Source organism: Sander lucioperca, chromosome 14, assembly GCF_008315115.2.
Source record: "Sander lucioperca isolate FBNREF2018 chromosome 14, SLUC_FBN_1.2, whole genome shotgun sequence".
Lineage (NCBI taxonomy): Eukaryota > Metazoa > Chordata > Actinopteri > Perciformes > Percidae > Sander > Sander lucioperca.
This window is the reverse complement of record NC_050186.1, coordinates 16813402-16834750: the sequence shown is the minus strand read 5'-3', so window position 1 is coordinate 16834750 and position 21349 is coordinate 16813402. Positions and strand designations below refer to the sequence as shown.

Sequence of the window (21349 nt, the reverse complement as noted above, 5' to 3'; positions counted from 1 at the left end):
TCTTCTCTGCCTGTCTGTCTCTCACGAGGTACAGTTACTTCCCCCTCCCTCACCCTTCTCTGGCACGTGACTTGCAGCCTGACATCCTTCACCACCAGCTCAGTCTCTTATCCTGGCCCAACTCCTCTTCGGCCCTTTTCCTCTTCTCTATCTTCCCCTCAAATGGGGCCAACAAAAATGACTATTTGCCTCCCTCTGAATTTCAGCTATGTGGTTCACATAGCATCCCTCTTAATTTGGGGATAGACAGGGGCTCACAGTTTAGTTTAGCATGCTGTGAAACATCAAAACCAAACATTGCAATCAAGAAATTACAATATACATGGAAACAAACAGACTTGCATTTCAAAAATATATTCAATTATTCACATAATACAGGTATTGTTTTCCTTGTGTAGAACAGTGCTATTCTCATGAATGAAGAAAAATCCAGACTAAGGCATTGAACCACACACCTAAGAGCTGTTACACACCAACCAGACGGCTGACCGTCGGCAGAAAAGGCAGTCGGAGTGATCAGTCGGGTCCCCGAGGTCCAAAAAAATGCCTGTATTGTTTCCCAGAAAATGAAAACCGGCAGCTAATAGGACGAACGTGTTACGTGGGTCTTTTTTCTCCGGAAATTCACAGCCAGACTGTCATGGCGGCTTGTTCAGAATACGATCTCATATTGTACTAAAATAGTTCACCGAAACGTGTTTCTGAAAACATTTTAAGCGAGAAATAGGCCATGCAGTTGCTGAATCTGTCTTAATTTCAGATCAACAAAGGTCAGTTTAAAAGATTTTCGTCAGATTTTGAGAGGCTCATCCACTCGTCCCGACTGCCCTGTCTCCGACTGAGCATGTCGGGTCGGCCAAAATGAAGGCCGACAGCCCCTCCGACGGACGACGGCACGGAACAAACCGAACAGACTTGAGTCACCGACCACACAAGACTGTCCAACAGCCGATAATCGGCTCTGTGTGTCAGCGCCTTAAAGGATTCAGCATTATACTCCCCTTTGCAGACATTATTCAGTAACTACTGAGCAGCAACAAGAGTCAACAGAACTTTCAAAAAGGTTTGTAATCCTTTTATCTCTTTTTCAACAAAGTTGAAAATCCCTGACTGTATATTCACTCAAATGTATTTCCTTTAGATGGAAAACATTATTTTGCCAAATACATGTTAGGGTAAGTTATGATATTCCCCTTACACTTTTTATATTCACCATACTCACTCACAGAACAATTAGATTCACTTGGAATAGTAAAAAGGTTTTAGGTGTATTTGACTTTTATTATATCCCATATGTTCCCCTGTATGTTAATATGGGCTGTATGTATTAAAGGGGTCTACACAGGAGGTGTCCCTCCAGCCACTCGCACGTTATCCTGCACAGATGGCAGGACACCATGCCCAGCAGACACCAGGGGCTCCCGGAAATAAGAGGACGACGCGCGCAAAAAGCGAATGGAGGAAAGGGAAAGGGTAATTACAAAGAGGGGCAACATCAAAGAGAATTTAAAGATGAATGGAAGCTTGGCAAAAATAGGAGCAAGGAAAAGTGGTTTGAGCAAAAGTGAGGGGGACACATAAACAGTCAAAGATGAAAAAAAAACAGACAAATTGTGAGACTGTACCCCACCGTCCTCAGAGGCAAAAGGGGAGACAGAAAGTAGAGCGTGAAAACGCCAGGCTAGGATTTGACAGGGCGACAGAAGAGTGACACAGCGGGCCAGAGGAGACAGCTCCAGGCAAATACTATGTTACAGAAAGAAACGCAAGTGAAAACAAGAACGAGGGGAAAAAAGCAGGTGTATTTGTAGAGTCCTGCCACGTTGGTTGGTTCGAAGGCACATCATTTGTCTCATTTCATCTGGCTCTAAATCTAAAGCAGCATCTTGCCCATCTCTCTCAGTCTCGCTGTTGACTCTACATGCCTCTCTCTGTAGTAATACAGAAAACACACAAAAAATGTGTTTCATTTCAGTTCGTCACAAGGAAGAGCACCGCATCCTGGGACAAATAATTATTATGCACTTAAAAATGTTTGTAAATTCAAGCCATGCCTAATATGCACAAATACTAAGGACCACCTGTGGTTAAAACTTCACATCCGCAATTTATTTGATGCACAAATGATCCCAGTAAGGTTGTGTTTATGTGTGTGCGCCCACAGCAGTACTTTCGGAAGCTGGTGGGGAAAAGTGTCTTAACCCTGGTTTTCCAGTTGAAGGAAACGTGCTCTGCTCATTCCACCAACGTCCTCTCCATATGCCCCATTTCACCAAACAGGTATGAGTTCCTCTGTCCTGCAGCACAGGCTAGAGTCGCCTGTTATTTCCAGATGGTCCTGGGAAGGAGAGTTCAGAGACAAGATTCCCTGGGGCAAGAGCTCCACCACTAAGCACGTCCTTAAATATTTTAGACATTTATCTCAGACACTTTTTTTTCACAGCAACCTCCAGTGAGTGAGCAGGTACTTAGTTCTGTATGTTGCTGAAGGACACTTCGATACAATGCGAGGCCAATGTAAAGAAGAAAAATGTGGCCTGGTTTTAGGACCTTCACTCTAACCACATGACATACCAAGTACACAGTCTCACACGCACAGTATTTGTCCACAACTTATAACTTCATAAAGTACAAACTTATTGATAGACTTCTTTAGCACACATTTGCACGCAGGTACTTTATACACCATCTGTGCTCGTAAACCATGCCGTGCAATGTAAGCCCACACGTAACATTGCGGCTACATTTATAACCCTCCGTGTACTCCAAACTTAATACAGAACAGGTTCCTTCTCCCATCTTTAGAGATGCAGCCTATAGAAAATAAAAAGCTTGCCATTTATTTTTCCCCTCTCCTTTGTACGTCCCTCCTTTGCTCTTCTGAGAAAATGAATATCAGTGATGAGAGAGCACTCTGGTAAAGCAGCTGTAATGAGGGCCAGGTCTCAGCACCCTGCTCTGTGGTGGCTTATCAGAGGCTGCGGGAAGCAATAATGCACACACAGCCTTAATGTATTGGTGTGCAGATAGGGCTGAGCTGTCAGTTGATAAATGAAAAGGGTTAAAAGTACCCCCTGCTGTAGTGTGTGTGTGTGTGTGTGTGTGTGTGTGTGTGTGTGTGTGCGTGCGTGCGTACATGTTTGTGCATGTACACATGCACCATAGCAAATAAATGGAGCTGTCTGCCCCATTGACTGACAGTTACACATGGAGGGATTGCACTGCTGGATAAAGCTGTAGGCACAGGCAGATAAAAAACAGCGGTATTAGTTGATTAATAATCAAAAGGTCTCCTTTCATGGTTTGACCATGTGAGGCGAAGGATTGGAAAAACATGAAAAAAAGGAAAGCAAGATAGAGCTCTTGCTAAAACGCCTGCCAGTTTGAGCTAGCTAAGGGAGAACACATGATGGGTTAAGATTTACAGCGAGGTGGGACAGTATTTTGTTTCAGGCAGTCAGTCGTGAGGCATGTATAAAGAATTGAGTGAGGGAAATGAGTTATACTACCCTTGTCTTAGTACTAATCAGAACATATCGTCCTGGGCTCAAAACAGGACAGGCTTTAGTAAATGTAATATAAGAAGTGTATTTTTTCAGCCCTAAAAGCCCTTGATAAACTCTTCAAAGCAGATCCACATCAGCAGAGACAGAGAGGACTAAGCTGCAAGCTAAGTTTTACGCCACTGATAACTGATTTGATGAAAGTGGTCCTTTTTCTCCGCCTTTGATTTCACTTGCTCTCCATGTCTATGTATATCTGTCCCTCCCTTGTTGTCTCTGTGCTTCTCTTTCTCCTCTATCGAGGCATTAAAGAAGGATTTAGATGGCTCTGTTGTTATTTCTGGAGCACAATGGATCACCCCGTCTAATGTAACCAAACCCTTTTCCTTGCTTTTAACTGATCCCTCCCTACAACATCCACCCCTCCGCTCTGTCTTTTTTTCTCTTTCCCTCACACGCATACACCCCTTCCCTCCATCTCTTCCTTTAATTCTAAAGAATTAGACAGAGTGTAAATGGTGCCTATGGCAGGGGCAAACACAGGCACATATCCTCTCAAAGGGCTCCATTGACTGGTGTTTACTTTAGGCCAGGGACATTAGCCGCTGCTAAATCTACCTCAATCTGCCCCTCTCGGCTTCTCGAGTTCTGCATGTACTAGTCTGACTGTGACAAAGACGCCTGCCTGCACCCAGATCACAGCCACAGCACAAGTGTGTGTGCTTGTGTTTATACTTTTTCAGTGCATCCTTGTGCGTCTGTTTGTTGTTTGTCTGTATGTGAGATGGCTGACATTAGGCATGTAATGACCTAGCCTATCAGTGGTGTAAGAGCACAAGGGTACAGTAGTGTCAGGTAACTTGTGTGCATGCAGCGACAGTAAAGCCGACTACATTTCCCAACACAGGCAGAATGTACTGCAGGTTTTCAAGCCAAATTATCATTAATTTGAGAGTTCTTTTGAGAGTTGTGTGCGTAATAATGAAACGGAGGACTAAAAATGCTTGTCATTGAAAGAAAATTAGATACGATGCATGCCAAGACTAACGGGCACTTAGTGCACACATTTAGCTGAAATTCATATTCTTTCCTAAACACTATCATGAAATAACAATAATTTATCTGTGTGCTGTAATTGTTCTCGTGGGCCAGGGGAGGGGCCCGGCCAGAGCGAGGCGTTTTACTGTAATTTTCTCATTTATGATGCACATCTATTACCTATCATTAAAGTTGAATGCACGGCAAGCTGTGAACAGCACTACACATCAAACTCACACGGAAAGACACAGGATGAATAAAGGCAGAATTTTTGCAAACGACTCCACAGATTAATCAGCTTGGGAAAAGGCAGAAATAACCCCCCCCACACACACACACACACACACACACACACAGCCATAACCTTGTATAAAAGTCACACACACACTGACATGCAAACGTGCACTCACAGACAAACAAATCCTCTTTCAGGAATCAATAATTCAGCTAAAGAGAAGCACATGCTACGCTCCACTGCACTAATCAATAGAAAGCCAAATGTTATCTTTTCATCTCATTCTCTGACTTTCACATTCTAATCTGGGCTGACTAGCTCATGCTGGACAGCATCAGAGAACACTTAAATTAGAATATAATACAAACACAGACAGGGAATAAAGGGAGCCCAAATTCAGAAGGCGTCTCAGTTTACTCTGACAATGTTAGCTCCTATCTTTACAATATAGTCCTTAGTTGTAACTGGGCACAGATGTTCTATACATTTTCTATGCATAGAATCTCAAATATGCGTCATAAAATGGAGGCGAGAGAAGGAGAATGGCAACACTTTAGTATGAGTTACACCCCCTCCCCCTCCCTTTCCCTTCAAGATATTTATGCCCCCCACCCACATCTCTTAGGAGAATGAGCCCATACCTTGAGAATGCAGCAACGACGCTAAATAGAAAGACCTGTGTGATTTGAGAATGATGACTAAATCTGAGTGGAGTGTACGTGTGCAAAAAAGGGGACTAGCAGTGAATGTGTGTGGATGTGTGTGCCAAAGTGACTGATGTGTGATTTTGTCGACTGTGTGGACTGAGCCTGCAAGCCAAGGCCCCGGAATCGAGCTATCGATGGCCATTAATGAGAGTGCGAGATCGCGCTCCACAGCCCTCTCGGACAGACTGCACAACACTCTGGCCTCTCTGCCCACCTCCCTTTCTCCTACTGATCCTGTCTATAGGTTTATCACATCAACCTATGAGGCCACTGGCTAAGTTAACCAACCATGAAAATGAATATGAATGTTGACGGCTGATTTATAAACAGAAATGTATGCTCTTCTCCCTCCCGCCCACACCCGCACTATGGGTCTCGTTTGCATGACACAGGACCCTAGCGGCTCGCTCAAGGATCAATCGCTGACGGTAGCAAGATCGGATCTGCGCTGACCTTGGGAGTGAACTGCAGCATCGGCGAAGGAGGCAGGGGGCCCTGTTGCAACAGTGCAGACAGGCAGAAAGCGAGAGGAGGCAGGAAGAGGGGAAAAGAAAAGTGGAAGGGGAGGGAGGGGGGAATGGAGGGGCAAGCCCTGATTGAGAGGCCCCCAAGATGAGCAACTCTGAGATATGAGAAGAGGGGAGGGAGGGAGAGGGGGATGATGGAAGGAGTAGTGGAGGGGGGTGGGAGGGAGGGGGAAGCCATATGGCAGCAGCACAAATGTATTAAACTATAAATCAGGGTGAGAGCTAGTGGACTGCCAGGTGGGGCTGCAGGCAGGTCGTCCCTGCTGGAAGCGCACTGCTTCACAACCCAGCTCCACGTAAAACATAACATAACTGGTATTTTGCTTTTTTGTGCTTTATCAATTTTGTTGATACATTATTTTCACTAACTCATTTGCTTTCTGCCTTATTTCCTTGCTATACTGTAAATGGGGGATATTTGCCACATTTTAACGTTAAATTGTGTGCGGTAATTTGAGTGTTTCGACATGGCTGTGGATAAAACAGCTGAGCTTTGGAACCAACATCAAAACATATTTTTTCGAAACCTTTCATGAAGGGAAAAACTTTTAATTTAATAACTTTTGTTTTTTTGCTCAATCCTCCAGTGTTAAATAACAAGTTAGAAAAGTTTCCTTATCGTGATCAGGAAATATCTGATTACAGAATAAGTAAACCATCTTAAAAATCTGTCAAATCAATCAATGCCAGCTCTCAATACTCGATACGTTTTGATACTCCATGGGGGCCTAAGGGCACATTTGGGTCAAGTTTGATATCCTGCCCCACAGTATATATTCCTCCATGCATGCAATGGGAGATAAATATAAATATGTGAATAAAAAGAAAAGAAAAACATATATTTGTGATTTTTGTTTAAACAAACAATATCACATACATTAGTTACATTAGTAACCACATGAGACTTAACTATTGCACAAAGTTTAACTGCACACTCAGCCATCTTGGTGCATCACAGCGGCACAAGACAGAAATTAGTGTTACACATGTGGTAGAAAAACAAATAGAAATAGTAATCCTCAAAAGGCTTCAATTTTAATCCCTAGATGATGTCTGGGTAGAGTTTCCAGCCAGTGTCCTGGCAGCCATCAGCGCCCAGGTCTGGGCTTCCATCCCAGAGGCACTGATGCATACTACAGCTAGAGCAAACACGGGCAGCCTTCCTCATGCCTGCTCTCCGTCAGAATCATACCGACCATCACCGTAACTAAAGCAGGGTTCATAACCTGTTTGTCCCTTCTTTCTAAAGCACTACAATGAGACCTTTGTGCTGGTTAGTGAAATAGCAACTTCATAATTAAATATTTTATTTGCCTCAATCAGAAAAGTGGCATCGGAGCCTTTAAACAATGGCCTACATTCAGCTTGCCAATACTTAATTAGTAAATTAAATGTGGATCCTAATTCTCTCATTTGTTTTAAAAGCTGTCTGTTAGTTATTTTGATTAACAAAAGCCATAAAACCTAGTATGCGTGTTATTTAACACGCTACAATACACTGCACTGTATCACATCAAGATCTCATCAGTTTGCAGGTGAGGGATGGATAGATGGATGGATGGATGGAGGTTACTGGACAGCTCCCAGTAACGGTCTGGTAGGCTGGACTAACTCAAGCCTTGGTCCCTGATCCTTTACTCAGACACACAAACAGTCACACACATACACGCTGACATAGACATCCAAACTCCAACGAGGTATCTGCCATCTGAAACCATCACAGCCAAGGCCAGCTATCCATCAAATCCCATCTTCACTCAGGGATGAGAGGGGGATGAAGAGAGGGTGGTGGAAGAGAGAAGAGGGTGGGTGGGTGGGAGGCAGGACAGGAGTGTAGGCGTAGATGAGTAGGCTTGAGGAATGCAAGAACAGCAGAAGAGTGGCATACCTTGGTCTGGAGATAGTGGGGGTAGTAGTAGGTGTACTGAGGGTACATTGGCTGCTGCTCCAATCGCTTGCCCATGTAGCTGGAATCCTTAGCACTGAGGCAGGGAATGGTGACACAGGGGCGGAAGCTGCCAAGTAGCTAGCAATGGAATAGAGGCAGCGGAGGGGCTGTGCGATTCCTGTATGTGCTGTCCGCACCACTGTGTCGCTAGCCAGTTCTCCAGGGAGAAGACAGGCTCTGCGTGCCGGACAGCAGCAGGGAGAAGGTCTGCTTCTGATGGGGAAGCTCCTGACGAACTGGTCCAGAGCCTCAGTATCGGATATGGATGCTCACTCAGTCTCTCACTGCTGGATCAATGGAAATATTTCCACGAGAGCTAGAACCAAAAGCACTGTGTCCGTCAGTGACTGGTATCGGATAGTATCGAGCGATAACGGTGAGGAAGAAGAGGAAAGTGAAGACGTGAAGAGGTGCAGGTGGCAGTAGCTCTGGCAGTCCTGTGAATGTTGGAAAATGGGAGAAGGAAGAAGAGGAGGACAGGAGGAGGAAAGGGATGGCAAGGAAAACGGGAGAGGACGTATAGGTTCACTTCTCTATTTGAGCTGTTTCACTCCAGTCTTTCGCATGGGCTTTAATCTGCCTCTCTCTCAGACACACTGTGATTCTGACTCTCTCTCACTGCCCCTCTCTCTCTGTCCCTCTCTTACATACACACAGTCTCTCTCTTTCTCTCTCTCTCTCTCTCTCTCTCCTCTGTAGTCTGATCCGACGGTGGCTGCGTGCTGTCCTGTTTGACAGAGGGTAGATATCCTCAGCACCGGTTGCCGACAGATGCACTTTGTGCACGGAGCAGAATCACAACACGAGAGCACAGACACAGAAAGCAATCTCAGTCTGTAGCGCTCGATCCAGCAGGAGGGAAGATAACACAGAGAAATGACCCCAGTTTCTAAATGATGTGACACAAACGTGTATTAAAAAATCCCCCGGTTGGTAAGTCAATCCACCGGGTTCCAGATAGAAGACGAATGGGGGAAAAAACACAGTGACTGTGTCCCAGGTGCCCAGTAGAGAACGAGTCCCTCGTCTGCGATCCTCCCTCTTCCTGCACTTGTAAAATGTGTTCCTTATTTCGTCCTTGGCTCTCTCACTCTTCTAAGCAGCCTGCCTCGTTCTCTTTCCCTCTGTCACACAGTTTCTCTCTCTCTTACTCTCGTGTGCGCTCTCTCTATCACTCAGTCTCTCTCTCTCTCTCTCCTCCACACTGACAGGGCGGTAAAGGGGGCTCGACCGAGGCTGCGAGCAGAACAGACTTCCTCCTCCTTCTCCAGCCCAGCCAGTAGGAGGGTCTTTAGCAGCTCTGTGCGAGAGTGGGATCCAGACACAGACCAGCGGGCTGCAGCGTTTCCACAACACGGGAGAAAGCAGGGAAGAGGAGTGGAAACAAGAGGGGGATGGCGTCAGCGCGAGCTGTCGATTCCCCCTACTGGCTGCATGCGGAGCTACCGCCTGGAACACACTGTGTTCTCAAACAAACCCTTTCTCTTAACAAACTAGGATGATTTAATCTCAATACCAGTAAAGTTGGATAAACTACTTTCAATGTTAAAACTTTTAGAACCTGTTAGTAGATATATATTTTAAGGCCAATGCCTACTTGACTGGGGACCATGTTCTTATACTTTTCTATCACCCTCTTGTACCTTCTTTTTGTACACAAGTGCTTTAATCAATCATATGTATTAAATATGCAAAAGCTATATTTTTATGTGTAGTTTCGTGTAAAAGCATGAATTAGATCAAAACAAAAACATCATTACGTTTTGGTGTAAAACTAGTAATATGTCTTTCCCTACAGGGTCAACAAAGTGCAGAGGGCCTTCACTTTTAAGAGCTACGATCACAAACTCTACATGTAGAGCCAGTGAACAACAATCCCCTAGCATTGACGAAGCTGCTTCCTGTGTAACATCAAAAGATGACATTGTATGAATCCTCTTCCGATTGACCGTGACCATGACCAAAAACATCACAAAAATGTCCCGCCCATGATTGCCTGATCGCAATAAACCTCAGCTAAACTCATACTTTCACAAAGATCAAAAACATGCATGGAAAAACAAAACACTCAGAGAGTCCCACTCCTTTCTTTCATCTCACACACAAACATAGTGTCAGGCACACACACACACACACGCACATATGTATGAATAGGAACTATCCTCAAGTCCTTGTGGGTATCTCAGTAACTCTGAGGCCACAAGTTCAGGAGCCTCATTTTTCACTCAATTAGCAAATAAACTTGGTTTTAATTTAAATCATCTGACATGAGTCCTGTAGGAAAAACACACACTGCCAAAAATACACCATAAAAATGACTGGAAATAAAAAATGTTTTGGCAATTTCCACACCTGAAAATAGAACTCTGACTTTGATTAATTTAGTTTTGTATTTCATCTGTTACACTTGAGAGCATTACACAAAAATGGCTGATATGTCTCCTTCTCAAAAATTAATAACCCAATTACATACTTCTAGAGCATCAGGATAAGTGAGTTCAGCTGCAGAAAATACACTTTCTTTACCTCTTAGTATATTGATAATTACTTTTGTTGCATCAATATGTATGGCATTGTAAATGCTGTCATACTGCAATGATTATTTGATGAATTAATTAATCAATTGAAAGGAAATGAATCAATGATAATTTTGAAAGTTTTGCAATATAGATTATTTTCAAGCATGAGAATTTGTTTTCGCAATGTAGACACACAATGTAGTACAAATGCCACATACTTTATGAGAGCCATGTGTCTAAAAGGGCCCAGTGCATTTGGACAGACCCAATCAATACCAGCAGAAGAATCCCAGGGACCAAAACAAAATTGGAGGGAAAGGGCAGCCTTTTACAGATATAGAGAGGAAAATATAATTATCAGATAGGCCACTTTTATCTGTAGGAAAGAAATGAGTCCGATATTGATTGCGGATTACCAGATAAACAGCCTCTGGATCAACTAGACACAAACTCTTAGCATCTGGGGAAAGGCAGAGAGTAGAGAACAAAGACAGTAAGACGGACAAAGGGCCAACGAAGAGAGGAATAGAAAGAGAGACACTGGGAGAAAATAAGATAAGACACATTGGGAGACAGAACCTGAAGGAGGCACAGAGGAAGAAAAGATTAATTTGTCTTCATAACATGTGTGTCCACTGAGCGACTACATAAATCATCTCTGTATTTCATATATAAGGCACATCATTTTCCATTTTCACTTAAAAATACAGAGGTTAAAGGAGTAGAACGGAGTAAAAGGTCAGTTAAAAGCCATTTTCACCCAGATTTTGTCCACATGGGACCAAAATTCATGTTTTCTGCTGCAAATGATGCCTCTACCAATAGAAAGTGAAGACTACTATGGAGCAAAAAATGGAAAAGAGTGCATCAACAACTCTGTGTGTTTGCACTGTGTTGTGTTAAAAGTGTGATTATCACACAGATTTTTTAATTAGATTTTTCTTATCTTCTAAAGTGTGATAATGTAATGCTTTCCCTTGTCATATATGATAGTTAACTAAATGGCTTTGTGTTTTGGTTTATTGGTAAAAAAAAACAAAAAAAAAAACATCACATTTGGCTCTGGGAAATTATAACAGGCATTTCTGACATTTTTCAGACAAACGATTAACTAAATAAGAGAGAAAATATTTGGCAGATAAACCAAAAATGAAAATAAATGTTAGTTGCAGCCCTAATCCAATCCCATATTCGTAATAAAATAAATCAAAAAAATATATATATTTTTTTTTAAATATGGACACTTTGCTACTATTTCTTAGTTCATTTAAATTAGTGGACACAGAATGGAAACAGGAGAGTACCATTACACAGACAGTGGTCAGCTAAACCATTAATATTCATTGATCCAACCATTAAGAATTAAAAGCCGGGAATTGAGACTTGACTCTTGAAACTAAAGAACTTGACCTGTGGCCCTACGGACAATAATAGAAACTACCTTGAGAACCGGCTGACGTGAACTTTCAGCCTCTACCCATGAGTTGGCAAAGGTTAGTTTATAGAAGCAATTTCAAGCGATGTGACTGGAGAGCAGCAACGCACGCTGCGTGTAAATAAATGACGGCACTTTGGTCTCATTCTGTGGAAGCAGACTGGGAAGTGTGTGTTTTGTGGAAGCGCTCTGGTCTGAATCAGTGGGACTAATGTTACAGAGAGGTGATTTGCAGACATTTCATGGAAAGAGAGAAAGAGAGAGTATCTCTCTGTTCTTGTGTTATTAATACTGATGCAACATCTACTCAGAACATATAGAAAAGGCTCACCATTTTAAAATGTTTAAAAATTTTCACCGCAAAACATTCAGATTTTTTTAAAGGAGTACATGCAGAGAAGCAGGTGTGTAAAGTGTTTCCCACATAGATTTGTATTTGTTTGAACCTATTTGTAGACTATTGCAGTGGTGAAATGTAACTAAGTACATTTACTCAAGTACTGTACTTAATTAAAAATGTGAGGTGTATGTACTTGTACTTTACTTGAGTCTTTTCTTTTCAATCCACTTTCTACTTCTACTCCACTACATTTCAGAGGGAAATATTGTACTTTGCACTACATTAATCCAACAGTTTTAGTTGCTAGTTACTTTACAAATTAAGATTTTTGCACACAGAACACATGTAGTTTATAAAATATGATGTTTTATTGTAAATTAAACTACCCAACAATATTTTGGCCTACAAGTCCATCTTAAATGATTATCCAATTAAACACTTAGTTGACTGCATAACCGTTTTGATCGTTTACAAGTTCTAAAATGTAAGGATTTTCTACATTAAGTACTTTTACTTTTAATAATTTAAGTATATTTTCCTGATGGTACTTGAATACTTTTACTTAAGTAACTTTTTCAATGCATTATTTTACTTGTAACAGATTATTTTTACAGTGTGGTAGTAGTACTTTTACTTAAGTAAAGGATCTGAATACTTCCTTCCACTACTGCACTATTGTACACTGGGGTTTGCCACCCAGAACAACACACTGAGTGCCAGACAGTTCACATTCAGTGTTCTTCCCAGTGAAGGAGAACTGATCTAATTTACAAGCCGATTTGTCAGGCTAAAGCTCAAACTGTGTCTCTCTGCCGTTTTAAATATTTAAAAAACTACACTACGAAGTATTTGCAAATACTTTGCAGCCGGGTGTGTCATACATTTTCATAAAACAAAGCCAAAGCCATCTGCTGCTCCTCTGCTCTGAGGTCTTTCTTTGGTGCTTGTTCATTCACTTTATAAATAGACAGCATGAGTGAGTCATTTACAGGACTTTAAAATAGAGAAAGAGGAAGACAGATGAGGGTGTATCATGCCCCTGAAGGTGTTAAGTAGGTACAATCCAACTCTAAAAGAATCTAGTAAAAGAAGACAACAGTGTAGCCTCTGGTCAGTTCAAGAGACATTGTCAGCTTTTTTTTTTTTTTTTGCCTTTTTTTAACCAGATCAGTCAAATTCTTCCTTGGTAAATTTGCACAGCAGTAAAAGCAAGGTTTTTTTTCTGAGATATTTCAATTATACTACCGTCCATGGCGATGTTAGTGTCCTGAAGAGCTGCCCTTTTGTTCATTGACTGCTCTGACAACACCAGTTATTCTGCTAATGTCTTGAATCTCTATTAAAAAGTGAGAACGAAAGAGAGAAGAGGGATGAAGACAGTTTAAATGCAAAAACATAAACAAGCTGAGCGATAAGATGTCTTCTAAACACAAAAAGAGTTAACTACAAAATGTTCCAATGCAAAAGGAATTCCTAGAAAGTACACAATGACTTTGCCCTACTGCCCAACCCCTTCCCAAAGGAGACGACTGGACTTCTTCAAGCTGCTGCAGAAACCAAGAGGCTTTGTTTCCTGTGGTTTGCTGGACAATCCCGTCATGGGTGTTTCCCAGAAATGACCAGATGCGTGGAATTTGAGGGAATGCTGGCCAAGCGCCAGGGGAGGGGTGGTGGGAGAGGAGGAGGGCTAGAAGAATGGAGGTAAGGGGGAGAGGAGGGAAGGGGAACTGGGGAACAGCAGGGCCTGGTATTCCTGTAAAAACCCTGTTGCCTTTGGCAGTGGTTCTACTGGGAGATACCAAGCACAAGAAGATCATCTTACATGTTTTATGCAAACCTACTGATGAAGCATGACTAACCAGCTTCCCCGGGGCATTTTGCTCACAATGAAGTGAAAGATGTCCAACTATGACAGAGCATCTTAGAATGTGCTTGTGTTATGGATAACAGCAGATATCCTCTGATTATAGTTAATCATTAATGTGAGAAAATTACTGAATGTTGATGATCACTCCAATTAGGAACAGACTGATAAACAGATGTTGCTTCAATGCCAGTGTTTGTTATACCACAGAAGATCACTTGGTACAGTTGACGAAGTTGATATGAAACTGTAGTATTGCTATAAACAGAATTAAAGCAAAATCTAATTTAGCTAAATGTGAAGGTATGCCAAGACACATAAATGCCAGATCGAGATCAAGTGTTTAAAAAAAAGATAATTTAATAACTTCAAATATCCAAGTGTACGAGGTCTACAACAAAACTAAAACAGTTTTACTACAATTGAAAAGAAAAAAAGCCCAAACCACAGAAAGAAAAAGAGGGTGGATGACCTCTGAAGTGGTTCAAGAAGGCTGCATGAGTTTTAATTTGTCTTCATACCGTTTCTTGCAGTTTATTCCCATGGCGTGATAACTTATTTGATTATGTGATTAACAAGATCTGAAATCAGCAAGCCAATTAGATTATATTCATATCGTCACAAAGACAAATTACATACATTTGCAAAAAAAAAAAAAAAAAAAAAAGCATTTTGAATATAAATCATAGTGTCAGTCTCCAATCAGGAAAATGAAAATGAAGATTCATTTCTGTGTTTATGTTTGTCAAGCTTAGCTAACAATAGCTTAACCAAGAACAGCAAGTTAATACAAGAAGTAAACTGAACGTTCTAAAAAACACCCCCCATTTCTAACCTCGGTGAAGAGATATGTTAACATTATGTGTGTAGGTTCACCACATCTCCGACACATGCAATTCCTTAATACATTCTTATCAGTGCACTTACGGATGACAGCCTGAAGTAATTCAACACATTCGCCCTCTGAGAGTATAATTTTCCACAGCACAAAGAGCAGAGCGATATAGTCAAGATATGATTGCAAAGAGCTTCTCTTTATTTTTATTTCTTTATATATGATGGTCTCCTCACCTGGTTTGGGCTGTTTATCTAATACTCTTACATTACGATGTAAAAAGGGCGGACTGATTCCAGACCACTGGCCCTGCACTGAGACTTTTGATAAACACCGGTCAGATTTCCAGTGAGTCATTAGCTTCTATCACAACACAGAGGAGAGTAATGCAGGCCTAATGGGGAGGAAATATGAGACCAGACGTGCATACGAGTACAAATGACTCACATCAAACCTTACTACACCCAGCATGAAACAGGCAATAGTTCTAAAAGAGTAAATTGCATACACTTACTGTTCTTGATCTCTATTCCAAATGTGTAATGTGCAAGTCATGCGCCGACTGATTCATTTTTCCTGATTAACGTGATTCTGAAAAAAGATCAGAGTTGTTACAAATGATTTTGTCCTGGGAAAAGAGGCCCACAGCGTGGGAGAGTGGACTTTAAATGTGTGTGTTTGTGAGTGTGCAAGTGTATTTTGCTTGTGCTTTAGTGTTCATGAAACTTCATTCAAAGTCAGGTGGTCTACAGCTGTGGCAGTTCCAGGTCTGTTTTTTCTCTGTGTGTAAAAAAAAAAAAAAGAAAAGTAAAGCAAAACGTCTCTGAGGAAACTCAAGAGATCACAGGAGGGTCAAGGTTATTCTGACACCAAAGGTGAAAACACTTCAGTGGAGCTCAGAGATCAGACTTCCTGTGTGGCTTCAATGCTAACCCTAATATAACATATAAACTGCAACCTAGAGGCCGGCCATGTCCTTCTGTGAACCAGCTCGACTCCCACTGCCAGGGACGTCACTGCGGATGAGGAAGAGATGATGCCAAGAAAATCTCTGCATAATAAGGAATTAAGTGCTGCACAGGCAGATAGAGTTTGAGTTTAAACAATAGATATTTTCCATGTGGACGTGCAAAGCCAAAATATTCGAAATCCACATTGTTTAGAATATGAAAAAGGCAGCGACCCCACAGAGAAAGGCAAAAATGACTCACATTGCAGAGGGATGGAAAGCAGCCCATCAAAGCTTCATCACAGCACTCAGTGTATCATGTGCATTTTGTTTTATTCATTGTGTTAATGCCCTAAATAGATCTAAGTGCAAAGTCTTGCATTGCATACATTGATTCTTGTCAGTGCTACTTTTTTCTGTCTTTTTGAGAATGAATATGGGGAAATAAGAAGATCTGCAAGTGTTTGACAGTTACTACAAATACATTCTAAGCATAAGCCATACATAAAGGATATGCTTGTATACTTGAAGGTGTGTGGGCAAGCATGTCTGAAGTAATAGAGAAAGGTGCTGAGGGTTCTGCCCACAGCAGATAGAGATAGGAGATTGGGGAAAGAGTTATAGCTAGCAGGAACAGATCCGTATAGGCCTATGAAGCTCAATGCTGCCTGCAATTGAGCAGGATGGGATGGGAGGACAGCAGCAATGTTATAAAGCACTGCTAAGCCATCCTGGAATGAAGTGAAATGACCACATGTCACACAGAGATGAGAACTAAGAGGGAGGGGACAGGCAGAGTGAGAAACAGTGCAGAGAGTAAGGAGAGAGAGAAAACAGAGTGTGTCGTTCTAAGAGGAATATTTCAGGGTGGTAAATGGAGCAGAACTCCATTCCAGCTCCTCTCTTAACCTCCCCCGGTGTCTCATCCTCTGCATGCAAAGCATGAAGCCCAGGAGACAAAGAAAACAGAGAGAGCTGAAGAGACAGGCTTCAGGACAAAATAACACTGACTTAATAGACATTTTGCCCATGCATTTGTTTTAACATAACAAAAAAACATACAGAGGGGTAGAATAGCAAGTGGCGAGAATTTGCTCTGTTCATAATTGCCATTCTGACAGTTTTTTGGTTCAAACGGTAAAAAGGTGGCTGACCCGGACCGCAAAGGCGACCACCTGGCATGTCACCAACTGGAATACGTTTCTGCGGCTCATTCAACTACTGTTAACAGCTTGTTCCTAATGATAACTAAGCTTTAAAGTGGCAATAATAAAAAAAAAATTATGTCAACAACAGATTGCATGACTACTTTTACAGTATGTGAAAGGGGTTGCTCGTAGTGACGAACTCACAGATGATTATCAAAAGACCCTTAAGTTTCTCACATCTTTATGGAGCTTTACAGCATCTTTCAACTCATTGTTTTGTTTTTCGCCTGCAATGTTACTGTGTTGGTTCACTGTCACCGCTCTCATAGCACCAAACGGCAGACAAAGTAATCAACTAGCTGGTGAACACAGTGGAGCATTTAGCAGCTAAAGAGCCAGATAATTCCCTAAGGAGTTGGAGAACAAAAACAGAGCTAAGAGGAGCCTGAATTATGGACGTACATTGATTAGGTAGCCAGAAAAATGACTCCCAATAAATGTAATTGTTGCTCCATAACTGCTGGATGTATCAATAGGCTATTGTTTGCTAACAAATTCTCAATTTCACCTTAAAAGGGATATTTTACCATTGGAAAGATGAATATATCTTTAAATTGGATCACTTATGTAGTAGAAATGTTAATTTTTGTTTAGAAATTGGTGGCTTCTAGGCCGAGAAAAGCCAGAAAATGTGTTTTTGGCTCATGTGGATGTAAGACACCAAATCCCAGAATGCACTTGCTTCGCTGCTTTAGCGTCCCAAGCCACGCCTACCGTTTACAGACAGACAGACAGACAGTGAGACAGTCAACTCAACTTAAGTGTTTTATTGTCATTTCAACCATATACACAAAACAACGTTTCACCGTGGCTCAAGTGGTTACACAATTAAAATATATAAAAACGACATTATATAAAAACGACATACGAAACAGGCTACATTTAGTGCACTGCACACACATTATATGCTCCGTAAAGTTCAGCTAACACATATACTAGCATTAGCGCTTGTGGGCTGTAAACCCTGTAAACACCAAGTATAAACACAGCCGTAAATTTGCGTGGAATGTAGAATGGTCGGCATTTTACAGTCACAAACTCCACCAGCAGTTGGATACAAGCACCCCATTTCTGCACCAGGCAGTCCGTGTTAACACAGCCCACCTCGACTAGCTAGTCTTACCCGGCGACACAGCAGCCGGCCTGGTAGCTGGATAGACCGATACAGCAATGTTTCCACAACAACAAAAACACAGCAGTCTCTGAACTCGCGTTGGGAGTTTCGTTGAAGTTGGATATAGTCCAGTTTGTTGTCTAATGAGCAGACACTTGCAAGCAGGATTGATGGAACAGGTGGCCGGCTAGCGTTAGCTTTCCACCGGCACACTCGTTCAACGTCCCCCGCTGATGATGTCCCTTTACCAGCCAGAGGCATCGAGCAACACCGCTGGTCTCCATAGCCGGCGGACGAAGCTCGCGTGGTGTGTCGAGTATTCCGTCTGTAATAAAGTGTCCTGCATATTCTCCGATCTGTACCAATGTATCCCGGTGGTACACGTGTGCGGTAGTTTGAATGCACATAATTGTATAATTAAAATTTCCTTCGGGATGAATAAATCTATCTATGTATCTATCTAAAAGTTTTCTGCTGAGAAGCCAGTAAGCGAGGATTCAAGATAGCTGACGCTCGTTTTGCCTCGGCAATCTTCGGAGAAAGACGACAGTCCAACCCCCTGTGGGCTGGTTGAAAACATGCGGAAGTAGCTCCTACTACTGGCTGTAGTCCATTGCCTCTGGGCAAAAAATCTTCAGATGATGCAAAAATCGTCGTTTTACGTCATCGGAAGATTTTTTCCAGACCCACAATACAGAGATCTCTCGTCTCAGGAGGACATGAGGGAGGGAAGCACGGTCATTCAAAAATACTACCGTGTTTCTGCTGATACAAAGCTTAATGCTAAATCGGTGAAGTATCCCTTTAAATGGTGATAATATATCAGTGTTGAATTTACAGCTTCTTTTCGCTGCCCCCTAGTGGCCAAGAAAAATGTTGTTGCAGGTTTAAGTAATGCTGTGTAATGTCATCCATTGGTTTTTGAAGTGATGTTTTGGAATTACGTTTACTATCCTGGGAGCTGCTGACCCTAGAAAAGCAAAATATGGACAAAGGGCAGGAAGCCTGGACACATTTTACGAGCAACTGCCACAGCTAACTCTGATAGGCTGAGACACCTCTCAACTATTAATACATACTAAAACAAATTTGTCTTTATGCCTTAATATTTCATTGATGAAACAATGAGCCCCAAATTGTCAGATGTGAAATTAGGTCATGGGAGCCTAAAAATAAAAGACTTAATGGTCTATTTAACTTTAAATGGTGAAACAAATGCATTATTAAGGACTTTTGCACAATTAATTTATGTTGTATACGTCTTCATGAGCTAAGTAACTTTAAGCGTGCTTGGCATGCTTGACATTATAGTGCAACTTAAAATGGGTAGCATATCTCTGACATGAAGTACATTCATTGGGACATTGTCATGGGATTTGTATGGTGTAATACTGCCAGATGGCACTGAGGTACTAGAAAGCATATAGTAGATGATTAAGAACATTCACATTATGGTGCAACTCCACTGGGTAACATTTAGATATCAGTGTGTAAGACTTTCAGGGTGATGCACTTTGAGATTGCCTCCTTGGCGGCGTCTGTATAATTAGTAGTACTGAAGTTATAAAAGTAAACTAAATGGAGCAAAGCGGCTCCAACAAACCTTCCACCTTTCACAAAACAAAGGCTGACTGCTGAGAGAGGACGAAGGAAGGGAGAGTGTTATACAAAGGATTCACCTTTCACACAATTATTTACTTTTAGAGCGACGAGGGAGTGTTATACAGATACAGATGTACAGAGGTAGAGTGATACAGAGAATATGAAAATATCAAATAACACTTTGAGAACAGGTGAAGAAACAGCTGACAGATTTTCATACGTGTCAATACTGTGGCCCAGATTCTTTGTGGTCCTTGTTCTATTAAACTGCAATATTTTATAGCAGCAACAAAGTATGCAATAACGTGTGCCTTTGCTTTGTGTGTCTCCATCAAGCTCTTTCCTCAAACAAGACTTGTTCAAGCGCTGCATTTCTGCTGCCAAAACAACACACAGTGGAACTTTCAAAAACAGTGCTGTTAAATAAATCAAAAATACCCCTGCAGCTGAGCCATTCTTCCTTTTTTAATGAATACACATAGACAAAAAAGTGGTGTATTACTTCAGAGATAAGAGTAAAGTTTTATAGCGACACTAACAAACTACTGATGCTGCATTGCTCATTACAACAGAAACACATTTTGCTAGATCCTTATACCACTGACTTGTGGAAAGGTCATGTTTTTATTGAGATTTTGAGATATTTAAAGTATAATGTTTTAGTATGTCAGCAGACATTTTTAAAGCTATAGCTACAAAAGAACACATGTAATTAATAACTATTGATTACTGCAGTGCACTAGCATTGTGCATACTTGATTGCATACAAGGCATATTAGGAAACTCAAGTAGAATGGAGCTATTGTTAATGTTCTTAGTTACAACTGTGCTTTTCCAGTTAATAGTTAAAATGGACTCTTTGCATAGACACTAACTGGTAAAAAGGCATTCAGCAGATGAGAGGTGATTGAGGGATGAGCCACAGGTGTGCTGGAGAGGGGAGCAGCCACAGAATGTAAAAATAATGGACGAAGCTTTCGGGCCTGAACGTGAAGCCAATGTGTAAGAGCCCTAAATCTGCATTCAATCTAATTTCCAGCAGGGGGCGACTCCACTGGCTCCAAAAAGAAGTCTGTTTCTATAGAAGTCTATGGGGAAATCACTCTACTCCCCACTTGATTTGTTATCTCAATAAACATTTTCATAATGACGCTATGGCCTTAATAGCTACTTTCAAGTCTACTTCAATACAGCATGATGTTATTTTTTATGGTCCCATATATTTTAAAATGAACGATAAAGCAGGGGATGTTTTAGGGGCGTGGCTTCACACTGACCTGTCAATCATGACAGAGGCTTAGCAATGCGTATCCATGGCACTGTGTACATACAAACAGAACTTGTTTTTGGGTGTTGTCAATGTTTTCATCTTAAACTTTGACCGTATCACTGTGTTTTTACCTCAAAGATAATTGGAACATTTGGTCGCCTGATAAATGTCTTGTTCAGTGTTATGCAACCCAAGCTAGCTAGCTACCACTAGCGTTAGATTGTAACTTAAGGTAAGCAAATTTCTGTACAGTAC

The 21349-nt window shown here is 41.6% G+C and overlaps 1 protein-coding gene across 9 annotated transcripts in view; it reads right to left on the bottom strand.

The window, feature by feature from the left end:
• Positions 1-21349, bottom strand: part of rbms3 (RNA binding motif, single stranded interacting protein) — a 306928-nt gene that overhangs the window by 191876 nt on the left and 93703 nt on the right. For 2 of the 9 annotated variants that reach the window (XM_035991637.1, XM_035991639.1), the window contains exon 1: positions 7899-9300. The exons of 6 other annotated variants lie outside the window; for them this stretch is intronic. In XM_035991637.1, the coding sequence (XP_035847530.1) occupies positions 7899-7973 (75 nt within the window). In that variant the 5' untranslated portion in view covers positions 7974-9300. Of the gene's footprint in view, positions 1-7898; positions 9301-21349 lie in introns of those variants that run through there. One more of the 9 variants, XM_035991638.1, reaches the window with a different exon arrangement.